At 42.6% G+C, this 25,201-nt stretch overlaps 2 protein-coding genes across 2 annotated transcripts in view; one reads left to right on the top strand and one right to left on the bottom strand.

Annotated features, from left to right (window-relative positions):
• BAG1 (BAG cochaperone 1) overlaps positions 1 to 8,722 on the bottom strand; it is a 13,163-nt gene extending 4,441 nt beyond the window's left edge. Inside the window, exons 1-5 of the mRNA XM_032306488.1 lie at positions 8,638 to 8,722; positions 7,961 to 8,557; positions 6,319 to 6,447; positions 3,877 to 3,959; positions 1,761 to 1,874 (exon numbers count right to left, since the gene is read on the bottom strand). Coding sequence (XP_032162379.1) covers positions 1,761 to 1,874; positions 3,877 to 3,959; positions 6,319 to 6,447; positions 7,961 to 8,557; positions 8,638 to 8,722 — 1,008 coding nt within the window. The remainder of the gene's footprint in view (positions 1 to 1,760; positions 1,875 to 3,876; positions 3,960 to 6,318; positions 6,448 to 7,960; positions 8,558 to 8,637) is intronic.
• On the top strand, positions 8,677 to 25,201 carry CHMP5 (charged multivesicular body protein 5). The gene is made up of 8 exons (XM_032306789.1): positions 8,677 to 8,896; positions 9,643 to 9,747; positions 11,114 to 11,160; positions 13,875 to 13,968; positions 14,103 to 14,174; positions 19,437 to 19,545; positions 22,101 to 22,213; positions 24,496 to 25,201. Exons 1-8 carry the CDS (start codon positions 8,828 to 8,830, stop codon positions 24,544 to 24,546), a joined length of 660 nt encoding a protein of 219 aa, XP_032162680.1. The 5' UTR covers positions 8,677 to 8,827; the 3' UTR covers positions 24,547 to 25,201.

The raw sequence follows: 25,201 nt of genomic DNA, 5'->3' as shown, positions 1-25,201 counted from the left end.
CAAAGATATAGATTTGACCACATGTAGTAAAAGCTTTAAACATTAGCCAGCAATTCCAAGTCAAAGAATTTATTCTACCCCCCCCCTCAAAATAATCAGAAATGGTCAAAAAAGATTTATGTTCAAGGATGTTCAGATAAGCATTAATGCATAATGGTAAAATAACATTCGGTGATAAACAATAGAGAACTGGTTAGGTAAACCATGATACATTAACATTACTATCCAAGTTTCAGAGAGTACAATTTTTTAAAAAAGATTTTATTTATTTGAAAGAGAGAGAGAGAGCGAGAGCAAGCAAGCATAAGCAGGGGGGTGGGCAGAAGGAGAAGCAGACACCTCACTGAGCAGGAAGGCTGATGCAGGGCTCTATCCCAGGACTCCTGGATCATGAGCTGAGCCGAAGGCAGATGCTCAACCGACTGAGCCACCCAGGCACCCCAAGAATGATAATTTTCAATGACAAGAAAATGCTCAATTTTTTTATCCAATAAAAGAACAATTTACAAAGTATACATAACACTGTATCAAATTTTTTAAGATGCAAAAACATATTCCAGTCTTCAGTGCTGGTTATCTTTTGAGTCAGGACCTTTTAGGTATTAGTGCCCATATGTTTACCTAAAAGTTATACAACCGCCATGTATTACTTTTGTAATTAAAACAGAAACCTACATCTATTAACATTATAAAGTGAGAGGAGAAAAAAATACGTGGTTTGGGGCCAGTTCACAATCCTTACTTAGTTTTTTGGTGGTGGTGTTTTTTTTTAAGATTTCATCTACTGGGGGGCCTGGGTGGCTCAGTTGTTAAGCCTCTGCCTTCAACCCAGGTCATGATCCCAGGGTGCTGGGATCGAGCCCCATATCCGGCTCTCTGCTTGGCAGGAAGCCTGCTTCTCCCTCTCCCACTCCCTCTGCTTCTCCTCCCTCCCTTCTCCCTCTCCCACAGCCTTCTCTGGCTGTGTCTCTGTCAAATAAATAAATAAAATCCTTAAAAGAAAAAAAAAAAAGATTTCATCTACCTATTTGACAGAGAGCACAAGCAGGAGGAACAGCAGGCACGGAGAAGGAGAAGCAGGCTTCCCACGAGCAAGGAACCCAATGTGGGGCTCGATCCCAGGACTCCGGGATCATGACTTGAGCAGAAGGCAGCCACTCAACTGACTAAGCCATCCAGGCACCCCTTAGTTTTAGTACCCCTTCTCTAATACAAGGAATTGAACAGGATGAGCCCCCCGCCTTCCCTGCTAAGATCAAACTCAACTTGGACCTTAAATGTTCTTTGTCTTGCTAAACACATTCTAACAGCTGGGCCTGAGAAAAGCTACCTGTTCTGTTTCAGACAGTATGTGACCCTGGAATGGCAGGTGCTCTCCTAGGAGCACAAATGGATGCTGGCTGGGGTTTGAAAACAGCAATGACAAGAACACTTCTAAAGCACTTAGTATGCATCAGACTCAAACTACAGTTTTTTGTTTTTTTAAATAAGCTCTATGCCCAAAGTGGGGCTTGAACTCACGACCCTAAGATCAAGAGTCACATGTTCTACCGACTGAGCCAGCCAGGTGCCCCTTGAGCTGCATCATTTAATCCTCACACCGACCCTGAGAGGAGGTACCATCATTTTTCCCTTTTAAGGAACTTGAGACCTGGCAAATTTGCCCACAGTAGTAGAAAGGGTAAAGCCAGGATCTGAACCCAGGGAAACTAGAAAGCCTGCCCTCACAACCACACATTTGTATCTCCCCAGACAGTGACCTGTTGGATTCCAGTAAGCTCTTTGTTCAACTCTTGCAGTTGGTCAGCTATCTTCTCCACAGACTTCTCCAAACCTTTCAACTTCTTTAGTTCAGCCTCTTCCTCTGGACTGTTCTAAAATGTTAAAGAATAAAATGAAGTCAATAATCACCAAGAATAGTGGCTTCTAACTGGAAAGGAAAAAATAAATCTGACCATAACTGGGCTAAACCACTCACCTAGAAAAAATAACCTTAACTCTGCTGCTCCTTGGAAAGCAAGCTGGAGGGTTTACACATGGAGGTTTCCTACCTACAAACACTCTAGACTAGAGTGAAAACACTAAGTAAACATTCTGGAAGGACCCAGACAGCTTGGGTTGAGAGAAAGGAGCCAAACCAAGTGCCAGAGTCAACCTGAGGCTGGGGCAGCTGACGCCAGACTGAAGCCTCCGGAGGAACAGATAACAGTGAACACCTGTGAGGAGTCCAGAACCGTGAGACAGGTGGAATCCTACCATTCCTTTAAATGAATTCCTTAGTGTCACCCACCAGCTGAGCTCTCCCATTTAATAAGACGATGATAATGATGAATACCTTCGTTGGGCATTCCCTCCACTATACTAAACACTTTATCTGTACTATTGTTTTAAGCCTTACTACAAGCCAGTGAGGAAGACAGGGCTTTAGATGATGAAACTGAGCTTTAATATAAAGTAAGGTAAGGTCACACATCCCCAAAGAGGTGAAACTGAGATCTGAATCAGACTTGGCTTCACATACCCCAGGGCAACTCCAATTAGGGGTTCTATAATTAGGGGTTCTATAATTTCTTTGGACTCAACCCTTAGGTTCTGCCCATTACCCAGAACTATTTTCCCTGACCCTTGAGCAAGAAATCTAGAACACTTCCCCTTCTCTCATCAAAACAACAGGTAGTCAGGGCCAGCAGCTTCCTGGTTCACACTACCCCAAACTGTTCACATTCTTCTTTGTGGCCAAATCCTGAGTGCCAGACTCCTGGCTGTTCTGCGGCTGGACTAGATCTTCTTTGCCTTCACGTTGCTAATCTCTGTCCCCTCTCCACGCTGAATCAGCCACCTACTCAAAGTAAGGAAACTTCCTATGACCAGCAGTTTCAATGTGTCACAATGCAGAGCTGGCCATAACCCTCTCTCATCACCCCAGGGGCTACTGTCCTCACCAACTGACTGGTTTCCTCCCTTGGCTCTTTTTTTCTCTCTTAAAGATTTTGTGTTGTATTTTGTAATTGACAGAGGAGCAAACACAGACAGGAAGAGCAGCAGGCAGAGGGAGTGGGAGAAGCAGGCTCCCTGCAGAACAGGCAGTCCAATGTAGGGCTCAATCCCAGGACCCTAGATCATGACAAGCTGATGGCAGACACTTTACTGACTGTGCCACCCAGGCACCTCTTCCTCCCTTGGTTCTTTAGTCTGAACTTTTCTTTCTAGCCAAAGAGAGTGTTCCCTTGTGGAAGATTTTAGTGGAAAGGGTGTTTAAAGGGAGAGAGATTCATGAAATTTGCAGAGGATTTATTTCAAAAGAAGTTTCTCTTGCAAATCCCCTCCATGTGAGTAAGACCTGACTCAGGCACCATTTTAACCAGATTGAGATCCACCACCAACATAAGAGCTATGTTACGGAAGCGGCATAACTGTTCATGATTCCCAGAGCAAAAGCCATAACCAACAGGAGCCAGAGGGCATGAGAATAACAAACCTGGCCACATCAAATAAATGGAACTACATCTGTTTAGAGAGAGCTATTTCACTAATGTAGAATGTGGGTCCCCAATTAGGCCTTCTAAATAGAAATATGTATAAAAGACCTTAGTCAGGGACGCCTGGGTGGCTCAGTTGGTTGGGTGGCTGCCTTAGGCTCAGGTCATGATCCCAGCATCCTGGGATGGAGTCCCACATTTGGCTCCTTGCTCGGCAGGGAGCCTGCTTCTTCCTCTGCCTCAGCCTGCCACTCTGTCTGCCTGTGCTAATGGGCTCTCTCTCTCTCTAACAAATAAATAAATAAATAAATAAAATCTTAAAAAAAAAAAAAAAAAGAAGAAGAAGAAGACCTTAGTCATTTGGTTCTGGGGTATTCTGGTAGAAAAAGCAATTTACCTTCTTCCCAATCAACATGACTCGGCAACCATTTTGTATTCCGAGTGCTGACAGTGGCTTCTCCATTTCCTTCAGAGATTTTCCTGAAAAGAGAAGATATGCCAAGTGGTAACAACTGTACAACACTGAAAATAGATTCCACCAAGATTACAGGAAATAGACAAGTGTGTTCACTAATGAGAAGAGGATAAATTGGTATAATCTTTTCCGCAGGTATCTTGATCCAATAGTTTCACTTCAGATTTTCTCCTAAACAAATAACCGAATACATGCCTGCATAGTAAGTGTTATAATTTTCAATGTAAGCTTACTCATAATAGTGAGAAACTAGAAAGAGACAAACATTTAGGAACAGGAACTAATTAGCTATACATCAGTACAACAGAAGACTTTGTAGGCATTAAAGCTAATTTTTTCAGGAAACTTCAATGCCATAATAAATGCTGATGGCTCAGTTTTATTAGAAAAATGTTATAAAAATTGTATAGTGAATATAATCTCAGTTTATCAACTACACACACATACACAAACCCACATGCAGGATGCCTGTACAAATGAACAGAAATATCCTGAAATGTGATGAGGGTTTTTATCCAGGAAAACATTTTCTTCTTTGTGCCTTCCTCTATTTTGAAACATGGTTTCTACTGTCTTTTATAATTCCATAATAAAAGAGTTTTTAAAAGAAAGCACAAGGGGTGCCTGGGTGGCTCAGTGGGTTAAAGCCTCTGCCTTCCGCTCAGGTCATGATCCCAGGGTCCTGGGATCAAGCACCACATCACGCTCTCTGCTCAGCAGGGAGCCTGCTTTCTCCCCCTGCCTCTCTGCCTACTTGTGACTTCTGTCTGTCAAATAAATAAATAAAGTCTTAAAAAAGAAAGAAAGAAAACACAAGGAGTTGCACTATAAATATAAATAAATAAAAATGCTTCCCATCACTAAATTCTTTTTTTAAAGATTTTATTTATTTGAGAGAGAGAAAGAGCATGAGCAGAGAGAAGGCAGAGGGAGAGGAAGAAGCAGCAGGCTTCCTCTGACCTGGGAGCCCAGATGCGCACTCGATCCCAGGACCCTGGGACCATGATATAAGCGGAACGTAGATGCTTAACTGATTGAGCCACCCAGACGCCTCTCCACCCCCTTCACTAAACCCTTTATAACTGGCACCAAATGGGATAAATTTGGCCCCATCAGATACCATAATGAGTTCCCAGGGGAATGGGAAGAATGGGGATAGAAAGGGAGTGGGTCCTAGTAGAAATCAGCATCATCCACTGGGCTTGCCACATCCACCCCTGGTAAGTTTGTTCAACATCTTCTCTGTGTCAGCACTATGCTGAGCACTGGACACAGGAGTATCTTCCCTTAAAGAGTTAGTTATTCTAACAGAGAAATAAGATGTTCAGCAACTATGAAAACAATTATTATTTTTTTTAAAGATTTTATTTATTTGACAGACACGGATCACAAGTAGGCAGAGAGGCAGGCAGAGAGAGAGGAAGGGAAGCAGGCTCCCTGCTGAGCAGAGAGTCCGATGTGGGGCTCGATCTCAGGACCCTGGGATCATGACCTGAGCTGAAGGCAGAGGCTTTAACCCACTGAACCACCCAGGTGCCCCTGAAAACAATTATTTAATAGTAATTTCAATACAAATTATGCAGAAGTGTGATAGGAAATGCCATATGCACATATGATGGGAAGAGGATCTAACTTAGCCAGGGAAGACTACCCATGTGCTTTTACCCAAAATGGTAAGATTTCTGCCATCCTCACGGGACTTCAACTCTAACACCTGTTCAAGTGTTTGAAAGTGTCCTGTAGGGGCGCCTGGGTGGCTCAGTGGGTTGAGCCGCTGCCTTCGGCTCGGGTCATGATCTCAGGGTCCTGGGATCGAGTTCCGCATCAGGCTCTCTGCTCAGCAGGGAGCCTGCTTCCTCCTCTCTCTCTCTCTCTCTGCCTGCGTCTCTGCCTACTTGTGATCTCTCTCTGTCAAATAAATAAATAAAATCTTTAAAAAAAAAAAAAAAAAGAAAATGTCCTGTACATAGTAGGTTCTCAATAAAATGTGTTGAAGGAATGCATGAATAAACAAGCAAGTTAAGAATTATCCCAGTTTAGGGGGCACCAGGGTGGCTCAGTTGGGTTAAAGGGTTTAACCCTGGGTTAAAGCCTCTGCCTTCGGTTCAGGTCATGATCTCAGGGTCCTGGGATCGAACCCCACATTGGGCTCTCTGCTCAGCAAGGAACCTGCTCCCCTTGCCTTTTCTGCCTACCCCTCTGCCTACCTGTGATCTCTGTCTGTCAAATAAATAAATAAAAATCTTAAAAAAAAAAAAAGAATTATCCCAGTTTAAAAACTAAGAGTTATCATTATAGAAGATTAAATAGTTTTAAACAGGCCCTCTAGCCATAAGGACTCAAAGCTGAAAGAGAAATGCCTACCCTTAAATATAAGTTTCTGAAAAGGCAGTGGGACTCCTGTGGCCTCTTCAACAACCTGGGCCAGGTCTTGGACAACTGGCTCACTACAGCCCTGTTGCGGGGTAACATGAAGATCGTGCTTCTCATTGCCTGGGGAGAGAGAAGAGTGTTCAATGAAGAAAATTCTTTCACATAAACCATTACAGGCTGACACTATTATATTTATTTACCCAGCCTTCAAGGCCCAGTTCATTTGCCACCTACTCCAAACAGCCTGACCCACCCCCCCACCCCCAATCTTCCCAGCGTGGTCTGGTGACCTGTCCAAGAATTTTTGTTTCCTCTATAATAACAACTAACAATTTAGTGGTATCAGCTAGCATTTTAAGCACTTAACATGCATAAAGGACTGACAGGCTCATTTCAAACATTATCTAACTATATATATATTATATTATATTTATATAAATACAAATATTTATATTATATATTTAATTTTTAATATTTAATTTAATATTTATATAAATATATTTATATATAATGTTTGATATATATCAAACATATTATATATTATATATTATATATAATAATGTTTGATATATATATCAAACATTATCTAACTTAATTCTCAGAACCCCCATATATCCGTTAAGACCTGCCCCTGGAGACTCAACTGAGGAATAAAAATCTGACTTCAGATCTGATTCCTAAGGCCATGTTTTTCATCAGAAGCCATCTGCTTCCTGTGGCCTAACTGCCTTGTACTCTGTAATGTTCTTGTCTCCTTTGCTGTCATGAGTAAGGGATTCCTCCAACCAAGTCTCTCCCACTGGGCACATCTGGGCACATACATGGTTGGTGCTCAGTAAATAGACAACGAGTGAGTAAACTCAAACAGCAAAAAACTTTTTTGAACCAGAAGTGTCAATTCTTTTCCAGGTATGTGGGCAGTGAGCAGATAGCCCATGCCCAGAGCTTATGCCAAGCCTTGAGCCTGCACAAGAGTCACATGCAGTTAGTGGGACAGGTGCTACCAACTCTACTTCACAGGGAAGAAACCAGAAGCCTCGAAAGGAGACATCCCAAGGTTACTCAAAACTGAAGGATCTAGAATGCTGGTCTTCAGATTCTGAGGCCCTCGGGTCTCCGCTAGTCCTGAAGAGCTCTTGAGAAAACTGACTTTGTTTAGATCGATGTCAAGTCCAACATTAGACAGACCCAGAGGGTGCCCAGAGCGTATGCTTGGATCCACAGCCCACTCAAACAACGAACGTGAGTTTAGGCTCCGCACACACCTAGGTGTCCAGACACAGAGCAGTCATACATGACACGGCCAAATACAGTCCTGATACAAAGACCCACAATAACTGCTCAGGCACACACTAACGCATACAACCAAGACGATGGCATGAAGTACGGACATAGAGGATAAAACAAATGGCCTGAGTCAAAATACAGTGGCCACTGTCAGGTGTGCTGATACAAGACCCGCACAAAAGCCGTCTCAAATACAAACAAGATCCCACACTTCCGAACACCAGGGCCAACACAAGAGCATATCTTTCTGGAGGACACGTGGCCAAACCCACAGACCCCCGTCGGGCTCTGGTAGACTCGCATCGCGCCCACCCGGCACGGAGCCCACCCGGTCGTCCGAGCTCACTGTGGGTGACGGTCACGCTGAGCCCGGCTGCCGCCATTTCCTCTCTCTGGGTCACCTCTTTGCTCTGGGTCACCTCTTCGCTCCGGGTCGCCTCTTCGCTCCGGGCCTCTTCTTCGCTCTGAGCCACCTCTTCACTTCGGTCCGCTTCGTTCCGGGGCACCTCTTCGCTCCGGGCCGAGCGAGGCCGCACTTTTTTCATCCGCGGCCTTCGAGCGCCGGCGGCGGCGCCCCTGGTGGTTCTGGCATGTCCGCGGGCCGCACTCCGGATGGATGTTCGCTGAGAGCGAGGCGGACCGCGCTCGGCCGGGGGCACCGACTGGCGCGGCTCCCGGCCCGGCCGGGGGCCGCGCCGCCGGGGACCCAGCCGCCCCCGGTCACCTCGCGGTCTCCGAGCGCCACCGCGCTCCGCCAGACCCGCGCTTGTTGACCACCCAGCGGAGGGCGCTGAGTTCGGCGTGTTGCAACTCCGCCGGCTCCCGGCCCGCCCCGGCCCGCCCCGGCCCGCCCCGGCCCGCCCCGGCCTATCGGCCCCGCCCCTCGGAGCAGGCCCGGCTCTGGCCCAGCTGTATTCCGCCAAAGCCTTCCCGGCCCCACCCACTCAACCGAGGCCCCGCCCCACTCATCTGGAACCCCGCCCCACGCCCTTCACCGAGGCCACGCCCCTGTTGACTGTCCGCCAGCTCCAACCTCCCCGAGCTCTGCTTCCCCGGAAGGCCGCGCTGAAAACCCGGAAAAAGAGTCGGGAAACGCCAATAAGCACATTGCGCTTGCGCAGGGGGGGCCGGAAGTCAAGGAGGAGGCGGAGGTGACTCTGCTTCCGTTTCTAGTTTTGCTTCAGTGTTTAGGTTTTCTTCGTGGCCGCCCGAGATGAACCGATTCTTCGGAAAAGCGAAACCCAAGGCTCCGCCGCCCAGCCTGACTGACTGCATTGGCACGGTGGGCACTTGACCACCCATAACTAGACCCAGGGACTCTGGACACTCCCGACCCCGCCCACCCTTGGTTCCAGGCTCCCACTCGTCCATTCCATTCTCGGTTCCGGACACCTCGGGCCTCTCCACCTTATCTTCGTTCCTGTTACCCAGGTCATTCCTGACGCCACAAACCAGGAACCCCCTAACCCTGCTTGCAACCAAACCCCTCTGAGGCCCGCTGCCGTGTTTACTCGCTTTTTCCTCCTGCCCCAACCAGCCATAGGCCCACATCGTTTCCATTTCGTTCAGCCCGACCCTTTCCTCCCTTTTGTCCTTCATCCCTCGCCCAGATCAGGATCCTCAACTTGATATCCTAGGTCAACGTATACGTACCCCAATCCTGGATCTCAATAACAGGAAATTCAGGACTCTGGCCCCTCACATTAAGCCACCACCCTTTATTTAAGCGAACAGCAGTAGATTTACAGCCCTAGCCCATTTCACACACCTGGTTGAGTCCCCAGCCTGACTAGTCTCTGACTGTAGAAGAATGGCACCTCAGCCCAGTGGTTCCTGAATTCTTTTCTGCTCAAGCACACTTGAAAGGGGCCCTAGAATATGAGCATCTGAGGAGTGGAGTATAGTTTATAAAGCCTGTGTTTCTGACTAGTAATCTCCCCCTGGTTGGGAACCACCTTCCCATCCTTCTTTCCTTTCCTGCCCCTTCTCATCTAAGTGTATCGTCCTAACTACTTCTGTTTCCTCAAGGTGGACAGCAGGGCAGAATCCATTGACAAGAAGATTTCTCGACTGGATGCTGAGCTTGTGAAGTATAAGGATCAGATCAAGAAGATGAGAGAGGGTCCTGCCAAGGTAAGGTAGGCGGCAGCTGCAGAAGTTGCTGCAGTAGTCTAATTTGAGCACCTCTGAAAGTAAGGCCCACTAGTAGTCTGCTCAGGAGAAAACATGTGAAGGTGTATCCTTCAAGGAGGAGGGTTTGCATCTTGATATGAGAGGAAGACTGGGGTTTAGTCTGGTGGAGAGAATTTTCTAACAGTTGGTCCAGAAGCATGTACAGGGAATGAATACAGTCTTCGGAGAAGGTGGCAATCTCAGAACAGTGTGTTTGCCAGGCTGCTCGGGTTAGGTGGGTATAATAGGCTGGTTAAGGAATGGCGTGCTGGGAAAATTGCTGAACTAGGCTTCTGGAGATCAGTGTTTTATTAATAACATCATCACTGTCTACTAGCTGTAGCCATCATAAATCACTTAATACCTTATTTTCCTCTTGTATTAGGTAGGAACAGAGATTACCATACTTAAGTGCATGGACTGTGGATACAGAACTACTTTCTTTTTTTTCCCCATCTCTGTAACTTATTAACTATTTGAGCTAGGTTACTTAGTGTCATTGAACCTCAATTTCCCGATCTGTAAAATTGGGGTAACACCTACTTTATAATGTGAAGATTAAATGAGGTAAATCATGTGACCCACCTAGCACTGTGTCTGGTACATAGAAACATTCATAAATAATAAATGCTTGATATTATTATCATTTGTGAGATAATATCTGCTTTTCCTTCTTCACTGGAGGAGACAAATAATGATTTATGAAACAGTATAGGAAGGGAAGTGACAAGAGGCTTTTTCAGCCATCTTAGTTGGATAGAATGAAGAGTGACCAGAGGCAGGAAAGCTCATCTAGACTTGAGATGAAAGCCTAAACCATGGTGGCAGTCAGGAAAATGACAGGAAAATCAGTTTGCAAGTGAGTTCTGAAAATCAGTAACAAGAATGCTACATGAAGAGACAGAGGAAATACAAGGTTGATATAAAGCTTCTTAATCTAGAAAAGGGAAAGATTGGTGGGACCATTGTTAATATTGGTGAGAGCAAGTTGAGGATTTGGGGCATGTTGCGTTTGAGTGGATAGCAAGATGTCCAAGTTGAGAATCTCCCTTAGGCAAGTGGGTGTACAAATAGGCAGTATTAGGGGTCACCATGGAGCAACTATGCACTAAAGGGAGTGCAGTTCAGTACCCTGAGATGTAGGATCCAAAGACAAAGACGAGCTGAGGCTTAAAGACTGTGCTTGGGAGGTGAAGAAGAGTCCAGGAGCTATTCTGTCTACGACTTTGAAGAAGAAAGTAGATATGTAAGTCCAAGGATATGGGATATTTCTTTTCTATATGTGTGTTTTTTACTTCTTTTAATTAAAATCTGTTTTTCTCCCCAGAATATGGTCAAACAGAAAGCCTTGAGGGTTTTAAAGCAAAAGCGGATGTAAGTTATAAGTGTGATGTCCTTTCCTCCAGCAGGTTTAACTAAAAGGGAAATGGTCTTTTATTCCTCAGTTTTTCATACTATTTTATAAGCATTCTTGATTTAGTTGCAAATTTCATTTATATATCTGGTGAGCTGGGTTTTTCTCCCCCTGCATGTTCAGCACTATTTGTTGCAGCACTGTCCGTCTAACCAGAACTTTTTGCTATGATAAAGATGTTCAGTATTTATGCTGTTCAGTACAGTAGCTCTTAGCCACGTGTGGCCCTTGAGCACTTGAAAAGTGTTTAATAAATACTTTAAGTAGCCATATGTGGCTAGTGGCTTCTGTATTAAACCGCCCAGATCTATAGGGGTCTTCCATTATTTATTTAATTACAATAAGCCTTTTTGTTTGTCTGTAAAATTGAGAATCCTGAATACTTGTTCCCTCCCAACCAGAATAGATTTAAGGGTCCTTAATTTATTTTAGGTGACTATGTCTCAGTGTTTGAGCAGAAGTCAAGTCGCATCTTTGGTGCTTACCCCTGTAAGCTGATGAGACCTTCTGCAGGTTTGCAGGGGTCGGATGTAAGCAGCTTTTAGGGAGCCAGAAAGGTTGTTGATATCTCTATTTTTATTTATATTTTATTTTAGGATTTTATTTATTTGACAGCCAGAGATCAGGAATAGGCAGAGAGGCAGGCAGAGGTGGGGTGGGAATCAGGCTCCCTGCTGAGCAGAGAGCCTGATGTGGGACTCAATCCCAGGACCCTGGGATCATGACCCAAGCCAAAGGCAGAGGCTTTGACCCACTGAGCCACCCAGATGCCCCTATTTTTATTTTTAAAATGGGTTTTTATCAGATAACCACCTTCCTCCTTCTAAATTAGACAAAATTGGAAAAAGAAATTGATAATGGTGAGAGTATGGTAAAACTGTTCTTCATAGTAGGTGGCACTGCAATATTTAAGTAACTTTTTTTAACAAAAGGAATGTATATTCATCATAGATGCTTGGAAAATAGATAAACATGAACAGAAGAAAAGAACATTTACCTAGATTCCTACTACCAGAAATAACCATTTCTTAGTTTCTTTTCTCTGCTTGTGCATGCATGGAATCTGTGCATATAGCTTTTTTGAAGAAAAATTGTACTGTGTAAATACAGGTTGTCCCTTTCCACTTCACATTATATCGTGAGCATTTCTCTCCTTTTATACATTCTTTGGAAGCTTTAATGGGGTGGTGATAGTTCTACTACCATTTGCCTGCACTGTGAATTGACCAATTTTCTTCTGGTTGGATAGTTAGATGGTTTCCAAATACTATATAAAGACCATACTGACATAAATCTTTTGAGTAATCTCATACTTTGACATAAAACTTTATTTTATTTTATTTTTAAAGAGTTTATTTATTTATTTGACAGAGATCACAAGCAGGCAGAGAGGCAGGCGGGGGTGGGGGTGGGAGGAACTAGGCTTCCTGCTAAGCAGAGAGCCCAACGCGGGGCTCAATCCCAGGACCCCAGGATCATGACCTGAGCCGAAGGCAGAGGCTTTAACCCACTGAGCCACCCAGGCACCCCTAAAACTATTTAAAAAAAAACATTTTGAGGGGCGCCTGGGTGGCTTAGTGGGTTAGGGCCTCTGCCTTCGGCTCAGGTCATGATCTCAGGGTCCTGGAATCGAGCCCCTCATCGGGCTCTCTGCTCAGCGGGAGCCTGCTTCCGTTCCTCTCCCTCTGCTTGCCTCTCTGTCTACTTGTGATCTCTCTGTCAAATAAATAAATAAAATCTTTAAAAAAAAATTTTTTTTTGAGCACCACGTATTACATCAGGCCAGATGAATTATCTAATTATGGATACAAGATTAATAAAACATAATACCTATCCTCAAGAACTTCAGTCTACTGGAAAACTGGTTTAGTTATATGTATGAAAAGCCTTAAATCTTGTCTTATCCTGGGGCACCTGAGTGGTTCATTCAGTTGAGTGTCTGCCTTTGGCTTGGGTCATGATCTCCGGGGTCCTGGGTTTGATCCCCTCAATGCGCTCCCTGCTCAGCAGAGGGTTCTGCTTCTCCCTTTCCATCTGCCTCTGCCCTTGCTTGTTCTCTCTCTGTATCTCTCTGTCTCAAATAAATAAATAAAATCTTTAAAAAAAAAATCATCAAGGCACCTGGGTGGCTCAGTGAGTTAAAGCCTCTGCCTTCAGCTCAGGTCATGATCTCAGGGTTCTGGGATCGAGCCTTGCATCGGGCTCTTTGCTCAGCAGGGAGCCTGCTTCCTCCTCTCTCTCTGCATGCCTCTCTGCCTACTTGTGATCTCTCTGTCAAATAAATAAATAACATCTTTAAAAAAAATAAAAAATAAAACAAAAATCATCTTACCCTGTGCCCCAAGAATTCCACTTTTGCGGATTGATCATAGGAAATCACTTGAAACATCATTAAGACACAATGAAGTTATATAGTAACATAGATAACAGCAAAGGCTATAATATTAAGTGGAAAATTATCTCATAATTAAGATACAAAGACAAAAGGCTGCCAGGGTACATCAGATGATATTTGTGTTAGAGTGATTGCATTGTTTTTGCTAATTTTTCTGTATATTTAACTTTTTTAAGTTTTTATTTTTTTAAAGAAAATTCCTCTTTAGTGTTAGAGATACTTTCTTCCTGAGGATTTCTATCTTTCTTACATTTACCATTCTTAATTGATTCTAAAAAGGTATGAGCAGCAGCGGGACAATCTTGCCCAACAGTCATTTAACATGGAACAAGCCAATTACACCATCCAGTCATTGAAGGACACCAAGACCACGGTATTTCCATATCATTTTTTCCCATGATTTTATTTTATTTTCTTACTCTTTTGTTTTTTTTCCCACAATATTTAAAAAACAATTTCACGCACATGGCTTCTGAAGACATTGTATTCTCTTTTATCTTTTTTTAGGTTGATGCTATGAAACTGGGAGTAAAGGAAATGAAGAAAGCATACAAGCAAGTGAAAATCGACCAGATTGAGGTGAGTTATATACTGGTTTCTGCAAGAATGTACACGAGGGGGAGGAGTCAAGATGGCAGAGAAGTAGCAGGCTGAGACTACATCAGCTAGCCGGAGATCAGCTAGATAGCTTATCTAAAGATTGCAAACACCTACAAATCCATGGGCAGATCGAAGAGAAGAAGAACAGCAATTCTGGAAACAGAAAAACAACCACTTTCTGAAAGAGCTCTTCAGAAGGAGTTACTGCTTTTTCATATCCCCTGTCTTTGGGTACTTATTAATCTATCACTTTAAGTTATCTACAGCTCTTCTCTTGTTCTGAAAAGTAACTTAGCTGTCTCTTTCAAGTTATAACCACATCAGTGATGATGTTGGTGACAGTGATGATGACATAGTCCTTGGGGGATATATGAAAGACAGAACCTCTCAGGAGTGGGGCCAAATTGTTCTGGAGATTCCAGGACGTGTCTCCAGGCATGTCTCCCCCTAACACCCCCCCCTCCCCAGTCTGTGGGGACAGATTTGGGCTTGTGTGGCATTTGAATGCTCTTGATCTGCCCTTATGTAATAAGTATGACTCATGGTACAGTATGAGTCACCCAAACCCGTACCTGGGGCACCTCCGCCAGGTCTGTGGAGCTTCCCACCTGCCTTGATCCCTGTCTGAATAGAGATAGCGTGATTCAGTATCAGGGAAGGGTGGTTCTCCACAACTGGCTAGTGTCCTCAGCTCCAGGAAGCTTTATGCTGGTGACGTGGCGGCTGAGAGGAAGACTGTGCTCCCCACGTCAGCAGTGCCTCTCCAAGGGAACCCCACACAGGAAGGGACAGCCCTGGCCAGCTGGCCTGCACCAGCCCAGTATGGTGTGGAGAGGAAACACAAGGGCACGACATCTGTCTGGATCTTTAGTGAGCTCTGCTTTTCCTCCTGGCCTCTGTGTGGTCAAGGGGGCACGGCTAATAATAAGATGCTAACGCTTTTTAAGCTCTTACTGTATGCCAGGCCAGTATCACACAAGGCATCTCACATCTGTTAACACATTGAATCTTCACAAGACAACCATGAGGTAACTACCACCGATGTAGGAAACAAAGGCAGAAGGAAATGTAGATAAAATTAAATGCCCTTATAACCAGCATATATTGAAAAATACTTGAGATGGGCAGATTATAACATTCCTCCAGGATCCTGAGTCTTCTCTAGCATATGAAAGTCCTTTTAGAACTTTCCTTATCTTTACCTCCCCCAACCCCAAGGTATATAATCAGTTGTCCTTCACAATCCTGGGCCAGCAGCAAGTAGCACAGAGCAGAGAGCAGCAGCAGCTCTTTCTGCCCATGGGTCCTGTCCCCATGCTTTAATAAAACTTCTTTTTAGCACTGGAAAAAAAAAAAAAAAGAATGTACACGAGTTTGGAAAGAGTCTAAATGAATGTGTATGTGATGTAAACAACACAGAAGACTATTTGAATCTTAGGCTTGCCATTTACTAATAGAGTAACTTTGGGAAAGGGTACCAAATGTGTCTGTTTCCTTGTTAACACAAGGATCCTAATGCCACATATGGTTATTATGAGAATGAAATAAATGAGCTGGTGTGTCTATGCACACAATACCTGGCAAATAATAGACACTCAGTAAATAAGCTACCAGTTTCCCGTTACTTCTAATTCACTTAATGATTTTGAGTCTGTTTCCTCAGTTGTAAAGTAGTGATGGTGCTGCCCATCCCCCCAGGATTGTCACGTGTATTAAATTGAAGATGTATATGTCAGGTGTTTGACACAGTTCCTGGAGCAGAGCTAGTTCCCTTTTCTAGTAATTCTCTTTAGATATTTAATAATAATGCCATTAGGTTTTTAAAATTAACATGTCTTTTTAGATCATGCCTTACCTGGGAGATGAGCCCAGTGCACTTAGCTCCTCACCTCTGTCAGGTGAACAGCCTAGATGGCAGGCAGGGATAGCAGAGGGAGTGAGCGGGACCGATCAGAGGGAAGAGGCCTTTCTGCCAGAATGGTGGTGGTCTTTACTTTACTACCCCACTCTGGTACAGTGTCTCTTTCTATGATGGCAGGGACTTGATTTTGTTCACTGTCATGCCTTGAACAATGCCTGGCCATAGTTGGTGCTCAGAAAGTTTTTGATGGATGATGAACAAGAGACTATTAAAGGAGCTAAAGCAGTCCTACCTGATTCAAGTTGTATTTGTTGGTTATTTACTATCTTCCTGGCATTTTACTGCCTCTGAAGAGGTAGTCTCCGAGAGTGCAGATCTAGAAGTGAGGGCATTCCTCCCGTCTTACTTTTTTCAAGCACCCTGCCTTGGACTGCCCATGGCTGTCTTTCTCTAATCCTCCACAAGTCTCTGCTTACACGGAGTTAGCTCAGTGACATGTTCCAAGTACATTTGGTGTACTTGGTGTACAAGTACATTTGTCTTATTTGTACAATACTATTTAATAATATAATGAAACTGAATTTTGTATTCTGTTTATACGGTTCCTTATGTTTTAATTAGAGCTATTTAATGTCAGCAAGATAGAAATTGTGGTCTTTCTGGGATTTTTGAACGTCTCTCCATCTTTTATCTGTAGTTGTCTGTCTGTTTCTCTATCTAATTATCCTTTTCCTGTCTCCTCGTAGATTTACCCGTATGGCAGGTAGAGAGCTCCTTTCTCTCTCCCTTTTGGCCTGTGCGTCTGTCTTTGTGTGTTGTCGGATGGGCTATTCCTTTTGAATTTCATTTGTTTTCCTAAAATACTTTATAAAACATTTTCATTATTTTATAATTCTCATGTTTTTGGTTTTTGCCCATGTTCTCTGTTTCTAGCCTCCCTGTTTTTCAGTTTCTGCACATCAAGTCTGTTGCTTGTGTTTGTTCATACTACTTTTATGTTACTTATCTAATACTGCCTGTTAATTCTTTGTGTGATAAATGTGTGTGTGTGTTTGTGTCTTTCACAGAGTCTGTTGTGAGGAGGAATCATGTCCACAAGGATACTTGTTCTGATGTGTGATAGCGTGCAGAAACTGACTTGATTAGCTTACTCTGTGTTTTCACTTTTGTGTGGTTTTGTTTCAGCCGGTGTTTCTCAATACAGCAGAATGTCACATGCGTACAGTGTGGTAGTTTGGCACTTGAAAACAGAAAAGCATATTGTTTTCTTTTTCTTAAGGGTTTTTCATTTTATTTTCTGTCTTGTCTTCTTTAAATGGAAAAACAAACCTCCAATTTGGGGGCCAGGAGGAGTTCTCAGATGTTTTGCATTTCTCTAAATATTCTGAAGGATAAAAGGTGCCTATTTGGACTTCTGCATTATCAACACTAGTCTGTTCCCTTTCTGTGGGAATTTAAGTTTATGACAAGCGCATTATTACGCTGCATATCCTTTTTTTTTTTATATAAGATTTTGTTTATTTATTTATTTGAGAGAGAGAGCGTGAGCAGGAGAGCATGAAAGAGCACAAGCAGAGGGGGAACTGCAGAGAGAGAGGGAGAAGCAGACTCCCTTCTGAGCAGGGAGCCCTACATGGGGCTCAATCCCAGGACTGACCCCAGGATCATGACCTGAGCTGAAGGCAGATGCTTAATCAACTGAGCCACCCTGGCGCTCCTCTCTGCATATCTTTAATACAATGGAAGATACGTAGTATTAAGTGCTTATGTTTTACATTTATTACTGCAGTAAAGCCTTACAGAACCCTCTGAGGTAGGCCTATTAGTAATCTCATTTTACAGATGAGAAAACTGTGGCTTAGAGACTTTGTTTCTCATTAAGTAAGGCAAAATTTGAGCTTTTATATGACTGATTCCAGAGTCTGTGCTCCTAACCATTATATTAGCTGCCCTATGTTATGTTGTTGCACTTCTCCGATTGATTTTACATTATTTTTGGCCTTGTAGTCTTCCAATTAATCATGGGTAGATCATTCACAGATGACTTAGGCTCTCAGTCAGTTATTTTCACCAGCCTGGTTTCTGATATCAAGCCTGTCCTGATTCCATTTCTGTTTCTCCAACCAGGGTGGGCCTAGGCTTAGTAGAACTTTCAGTACCACCCAGTTGTTTCCACTACTGTATTTTTCCCCTGTACAGTGTACTCAGTCTTTAGCTGACTTGAGATGAATTTGCTTGTCTCTATTACCTGCTTTTCTCCATAAACTGGAAACATGTTGATAGTGTAGATGTTGCTGGAGTTAACGTTCTAGGTAAACTTTCTGTAATGACAGAGTGCTGATACGCATCTGTTCTTGCAATAGGACTTTGGATTTCCATGAGGCACCTTAAATTCAAATAGAAGATCACCAATTTAATTATTTTTCTTAAGTTTATTTATGTTTTTGTACTCATCTCTATACCTAGGTTGGTGTTCAGACACCCGAGTGGTATTCAGACCCAAAACCCCAAGATCAAAGACCCACATGCTCTTTGAGCCAGCCAGGTCCCCCAATTTAATTCTTTTTTTTCTTTTTTTTTTTTTGAGTTTACATTTTATTACCAAAAAAGGAGGATTATTACCAAGAAGGGGTGCCTCGGTGGCTCAGTGGGTTAAGCCTCTGCCTGCAGCTCAGATTGTGGTCTCAGGATCCTGGGATCAAGCCCTGCATCGGGTTCTCTACTTGGCGGGGAGCCTGCTTCCCCTTCTCTCTCTGCCTGCCTCTCTGCCTACTTGTGATTTCTCTCTCTGTGTCAAAATATTAATAAAAATTTTTTAAAAAGACTTATGTGGATTATTGGCATTCACAGTTATTGTTAGGGGAATCTTCAGTTTTATGATTTTTTATATAGAGCTTTTATTAAGCTCTCATATACTTTTAATTGGAAAGGACTTTCAGGAGTTACTGAGACCCATCCTTTAGAGGAACACGTGCTCCATTGTTGACTAAAAAGAATCAGTAGGCAAGGACTGGAGTAAGGGAAGGGAAGTAATAATTATTACGAACTGATATGTACTCAGCATTTTATGCACATTATCTTTTTTAAAATTGTTTCTAAGATTCAGAGGAAAGAAGAGGGTGGAGGGATAGTTAGAGGAAAATAGTAAGAAATGAACAGAAGGGGGCGCCTGGGTGGCTCAGTCAGTTAAGCGGCTGCTTTCCGCTCAGGTCATGGTCCCAGGGTCCTGGGATTGAGCCCCACATCGGGTTTCCTGCTGAGCAGGGAGTCTGCTTCTCCCTCTCACTCTCCCTCTGTGCTTTCTCTCTCTTAAATAAATAAATAAAATCTTAAAAAAAAAAAAAGAAATGAATGAAAGTTGTCATATGTATTTCTATAAGGATTTACAAGACCAGCTAGAAGACATGATGGAAGATGCCAATGAAATCCAAGAAGCACTGAGCCGTAGTTATGGCACCCCAGAATTAGATGAAGATGACCTGGAAGCAGGTATGTTGTGGGAAAAGCAATTAGTGGGGAAAAGTTTCGGAGTCTGAAAGGAATGACTTCCTGGGACCTTTTCCCAAATGCTAGAGAAAATTCCTGTGATGGTTCTGTGAGAGTTAGTTTATGGCACAGTCTCTGGGCAAAGAGCTTGGGAGGCAGGCCTGTCAGATTTGCGTGACTCACCAACAATTCCAAGAAGAAAAAGCTACAGAAGTAGGGCAGGGCAAAGGTCTCTGCTGACCTGCTTCTTGATATCTAAATACTGCCTTTCCCTGCCATTTTTCTTTGGATTTTATTCTCCCTCTTATTAGAGTCCTCTCCCTTAGAACAGCAAAGCAGATCAAGAAATAGCCACAGGCAAATACTTAGTGTGCATCTACCGAATGCTAGTTACTATGTTAGGTGCTAGGGTTTTAACGTTGAAGAAAGCGGATACGATCCCTGCATTCATGAAGCTTCTCTAGCCAAGGGTAAGAAACTGCTTGTTTCAAGTAATTCATAGCAAGAACACAAACTGTTGGGAAGGAGAATTATGGGGTACTGTGGAGCACATAGCTGGGGAATTTAACCTGATTGGAAGTGGAGACAGGCATGGTCCTGAGGATGAGTAGGGATTAGCAGGAAAAAAATGGGAGGCGTTGTTGAGTGGTCTCAGGGAGAGGAATCTTTACTCGGAGAAAACAAAAACACTGATTTGAAAAAATCCATACACCCCTATGTCTACAGCAGCATTATTTTTAATAGCCAACACATGGAAACAGCCCAAGTAAGTGAAAATAAGTGAAGTAAGTCCAACAGAGAAAGACATATACAATTTCACTTATATGTGGAACTTAAGAAACAAAGAAACAGACTCTTAACTATAGAGAACAAAGTGCTAGAGGGTTGGGTGGGGGGATAGGAGAAATAGGTGAAGGGGATTAAGAATACACTTACCCGTGATGAGCACTGAGTACTGCGGTGAGTAATGTGTAGAATTGTTGAATCACTATATTGTATACCTGAAACTAATATAAGTTAATTATACTGGAATTTAAAAAGTAACTAAAAATCTGAAAAAATGATACTGGTTAAGACTAAGTTGATAACAGCAGAAATAGAAAAGTGAATATGAAAGGAGGGGGAGGTCAAGGATGTATGTCAGTGTCAGCATGAGTAACTAGGTAGATGGCAAAAGCACCTCACACTGGATTTTCTGTCACATGATTGCCGTGTCTCAGTTGTTCTCCTCCTCCTCCTCCTTCTTCTTCCTTTCCTCTTCTTCCTCCTCCTCCTCTCTCTCTCCCCCCTTGTTCACCCACCCCATCCCTTCTCTTCCCCAATTCTGTTTTTGCAGTATTTTTTTTTCCCCATTGATTTCTTTATTTTCCATCCTGAGTTTGCCCTGATGAATCTCTGTCTGATATTGTCATTCCTCTTGGTCACTTCCAACTCACTTTACTATAGACGTGTTTTTCTTTCCTTTTTTTTTTTTTTTTTAAAGATTTTATTTATTTATTTGACACACAGAGATCACAGTAGGCAGAGAGATAGGCGGGGGGGGGGGGGGGGCGGGTGCGGGTTGCCAAGGAAGCGGGCTCCCTGCTGAGCAGAGAGCCTGATGTGGGGCTCAGTCCCAGGACCCCGGGATCATGACCCGAGCCTAAGGCAGAGCCACCCAGGCGCCCCTACTGTAGACGTGTTTTTAAAGCCTTATTTCATATGATGGTTATCAGTAGACAACAATCTCTTGCCTCCTTTCACTGTCTCCTTCAAGTTAATTGATAAATGAGAGAGAATTTTATATATTTGTTGTTGTCCAGATGTTCTAATTTGAATTGGCCAAGTGATAGCTATAGAATCTTCCCATGAAGACTAGGACCTTTAAACCTGTGGAGAATGGTTGTTTTGTTTGTTTTATTTTGATTTTTGTTTCTCATGGGTTTTACCATATCATTTCCCTTGAAAGTTTCTTATAATGGTCATCTTTTATTTTTTATTTATTTATTTTTATTACTATTTTTTAAAGATTTTATTTATTTATTTGACAGAGTTCATAAGCAGGCAGAGAGGTAGGCAGAGAGAAAGGAAGGGAAGCAGGCTCCCCGCTGAGCAGAGAGCTGGATGCCAGGCTCTATCCCAGGACCCTGGGATCATGACTTGAGCCAAAGGCAGAGGCTTTAACCCACTGAGCCACCCAGGCACCCAGTCATCTTTTATTTTGAAAATAGAAATTAGGGGCACCTGGGTAGCTCAGTGGGTTGAGCCTCTGCCTTCGGCTCAGGTCATGATCCCAGGGTCCTGGGATCGAGCCCCACATCGGGCTCTCTGCGCTGCAGGGAGCCTGCTTCCTCCTCTCTCTCTGCCTGCCTCTCTGCCTACTTGTGATCTCTGTCAGATAAATAAAGAAAAAATCTTTAAAAAAAAAAAAGAAAAGAAAAGAAAATAGAAATTAATAATCCTTTTCCCTTTGTTTTGAAATTTTTATCTTATAGCAAATAATTTGGCTAACTTTCTTAACATTAGCTGCCAGTTTTCTTGTATAAATTTTACTGAAAGGTTGACTATTTCAATCTCAGAGTTGGATGCCCTGGGTGATGAGCTTCTGGCCGATGAAGACAGCTCTTACTTGGATGAAGCAGCTTCTGCACCTGCAATTCCAGAAGGCGTTCCCACTGACACAAAGAATAAGGTGAAAGCTTTTTCTCTTTCCGTTAGCTCTGCAAAAAGGTAAAGGTTTTGTGCTTGGTCACCAGTCTGGGAATCTGCAAGGTAGTCTTAAGTTAGAACAAGGAAAGACTGTCTCAGTCATCATTTTGGGACCCTTTGCATTAAACTGCGGACTGGCTGTGTACATTGTGTCACTGAGGCCCGGGAGTGTTTTTATACATTAACAATTTGTATAATCAACATAATTACTCTTGTGAGTTTGCACTGGGTTCCATTTATAGGTTTTAGACCGTGTTTCCTGGAAGAATATCACTAACACATGAACCATGCTAGGCAACGGCAAGGAGAGTCTGTCCTACATATACACTGTTTAGTTGCAGGGTGAAATTTTTTAATTTCAATTTAAATGAGGATTAAGAATTTAAATATAAAACTTAATTTAGAAAGGTTCTTACTTAACAAGGTAAAGAATCAGGACACCGGAGTTTAAGTCTCAGCCCCATGACTAACTGACTGTGAGGCCTCGGCAAATCACTGTTTTGAATTCTTCTGTTCCTTGTAGCTCTAAAATGCGGATAATTATAATAATCTCACATAACTGTTGTATAGACCCAAGTTAGACCTTATAATTAAAAGGACTTGGCGAACTGAAAGCCCTGTCCAAATCTGCATGGTTGTTATTATTATAAACAGATACAATTTTGTTACTTACGAAATCCTGTTCATTCCATCTTAGTTCCTGGTATAAATGTCATTTTTTTCTATTGCCATTTGTCCTGTGTTTGTATTATCTCCCAGTGTGCACACTGAGTGTACAGAATCCTTGAGTGAGAGCCAGTCTCAGCTCTGCCTTTATTCACTGTGTGACTTGGAGCACACACACACACAAAAATATATATATATATTTTTGTGTGTGTGTGTGCTCCAAGTCACATAGTGAATATATTCACTGTATGAATATTTTATATATATGGATATGGATATTTTATATATATATATAATATATATTCACTATATATTATATATATATTATTTATATATAGTAAACATATTTATTTACTTATTTATTTATTTGAAAGAGAGAGCGGGGTTGCGGGGGTGGGGGCAGTGCAAAGAGAGAGAGAGAGAATCCCGAAGCAGACTCCTCACCACAGACCTGGACAACCCTGAGATCATGTCATGACCTGAGCCGAAACCAGAAGTCAGATGCTCAGCCTCCAACTGAGCCACCCAGGGGCCCTGACTTGGAGCAAATTAGAAATTCTTGTTTTCTGTCTGAACCTCATCAGTTTTTCCCACCTATGAAATGTGCAGAGCAAAAGGTAGAGAGTAGATAGTTTCTCAGGTCCCTTCTAGCTAATTTCTATGAATGTGCATCTTCTCCTGCTGTACTCCTCCCTTCTTGAGTCTAGAGTAATCTTACCTTTCTCTACCAGCCATTCTACCCCACCCCACCCCTGCCTCTGACATTTCAAGGTTCCTGGAGCATAGGTTGCTTTTTCTCAACATATCTGAAATAATTTTTGTTAATGCTACCTACCACAACTCAACCTTTTCAATCATTTATATTTCCATCTTCTATTTGTCACAGATTCCTAAGTTAAATGTGCTGTTGAGATGTGATTTCTTAATTGATAGTGGTATCACTGCCTGTAAGTTTGTAGTAAAGTACGATATGGAAGTAACTGCCTGTCCTAGGGCATTGCTCCTTTAAAGATTGGGAAAGCTACAAAAGGTAGTGGTTCACTTTAGGAATCAGAGTGAAAATGGGAATCTGGAGGCAGGGACTAACTCCTCAGCCTTTCCTCCCAGACCTTCCCAGCCCCCACTTCCCCTTCCTAGGTTTACTTTATTTATTTATTTTTTTTTTTAAGATTTTATTTATTTGAGGGAGAGACAGTGAGGGAACACAAGCAGGGGAACAGCAGGCAGAGGGAGAGGGAGAAGCAGGCTCCCTGCTGAGCAAGGAGCCCGATGCAGGGCCTGGGATCATGACCTGAGCCAAAGGCAGGTGCTTAACCAACTGAGCCACCCAGGTGCCCCGCCTTGGTTTACTCTTAAGTCTATTTCTCTCTCACTCTTCCTTTACCCTGCAAACAACCACCCATTTTGAGTTTGTCCAGTCTTTCCTTGGTTTAATACTTCCCCCTTTACCTTTCATGAAAATGCTTTTTCATCTTCTTAGGGGTATTTCGGTGTTCATTGGTTAAACACTTAGAAAAGAGTTTTGACTACTAAATATTCGTAATCATTTGCTTTATCAATTGAAAAACAGTGGCACTGAACATTGCTTTCTTTTCACAGGATGGAGTCCTGGTGGATGAATTTGGATTGCCACAGATCCCTGCTTCATAGACTTGCATCATTCAAGTACATCGTGTAAAATAAACACATATTGTGGGACTAGGAAATATTTATCTTTCCAAATTTACCATAACAGATTTAGGTTTCTTTCCTTTCTTCAAAGGAAAGTTTAATTACATTGCTCTTTCATTTTTTTCCGTTAAAAGATTCATTGTTTGGGGGATGCTTTCTTCATACTAAAATTTTATTTCCTTTCTCTTACGGAAGACTAACTTACTTAAAAGTATCAGTGACTATGTATGACTTGTTTTCATTTATTAATAATAATTTGAAATAAAACCAAGGAAAGGGAATCTTTAAATCCTGGGATAGTGTAACTCCACAATCTCAAACTGACCTTACAAATTGTTAAGACAAAGATGAGATTCTTAGGATGGTTCATACTATGATTCAAAACCATTTTCTATTGTGGTATTATAGGTTGGTTAAAGTGATAGCCTTTTTTGATGGGTTTTGTTGTGTCTTGTGAGTAATTCATTACTATGTCTGATATTGGAATGGAATTATCACTACTGTATCATGAGTGGATATTTTGATTCTGTGGTTCCCTCAGTATTACAGCCTGACTTGTAATCAATAATGACTATTTCTTGATATTTAATGTATAGGACATTTATTTATACTCAATAAATATTTTTCAAAAGGA

Source organism: Mustela erminea, chromosome 12 (assembly GCF_009829155.1).
Source record: "Mustela erminea isolate mMusErm1 chromosome 12, mMusErm1.Pri, whole genome shotgun sequence".
Taxonomy (NCBI): Eukaryota; Metazoa; Chordata; class Mammalia; order Carnivora; family Mustelidae; genus Mustela; species Mustela erminea.
The sequence above is the reverse complement of the archived record's forward strand: the minus strand, read 5'-3'. Positions and strand labels throughout refer to the sequence as shown.

Bases quoted from the DNA above. Each gene is read 5' to 3' on its own strand.
- CHMP5 (XM_032306789.1), top strand. From the start codon at position 8,828: ATGAACCGATTCTTCGGAAAAGCGAAACCCAAGGCTCCGCCGCCCAGC. The intron at 8,897-9,642 runs GTGGGCACTTGA...TGTTTCCTCAAG, and splicing joins TGACTGACTGCATTGGCACG to GTGGACAGCAGGGCAGAATC. The intron at 11,161-13,874 runs GTAAGTTATAAG...GATTCTAAAAAG, and splicing joins GTTTTAAAGCAAAAGCGGAT to GTATGAGCAGCAGCGGGACA.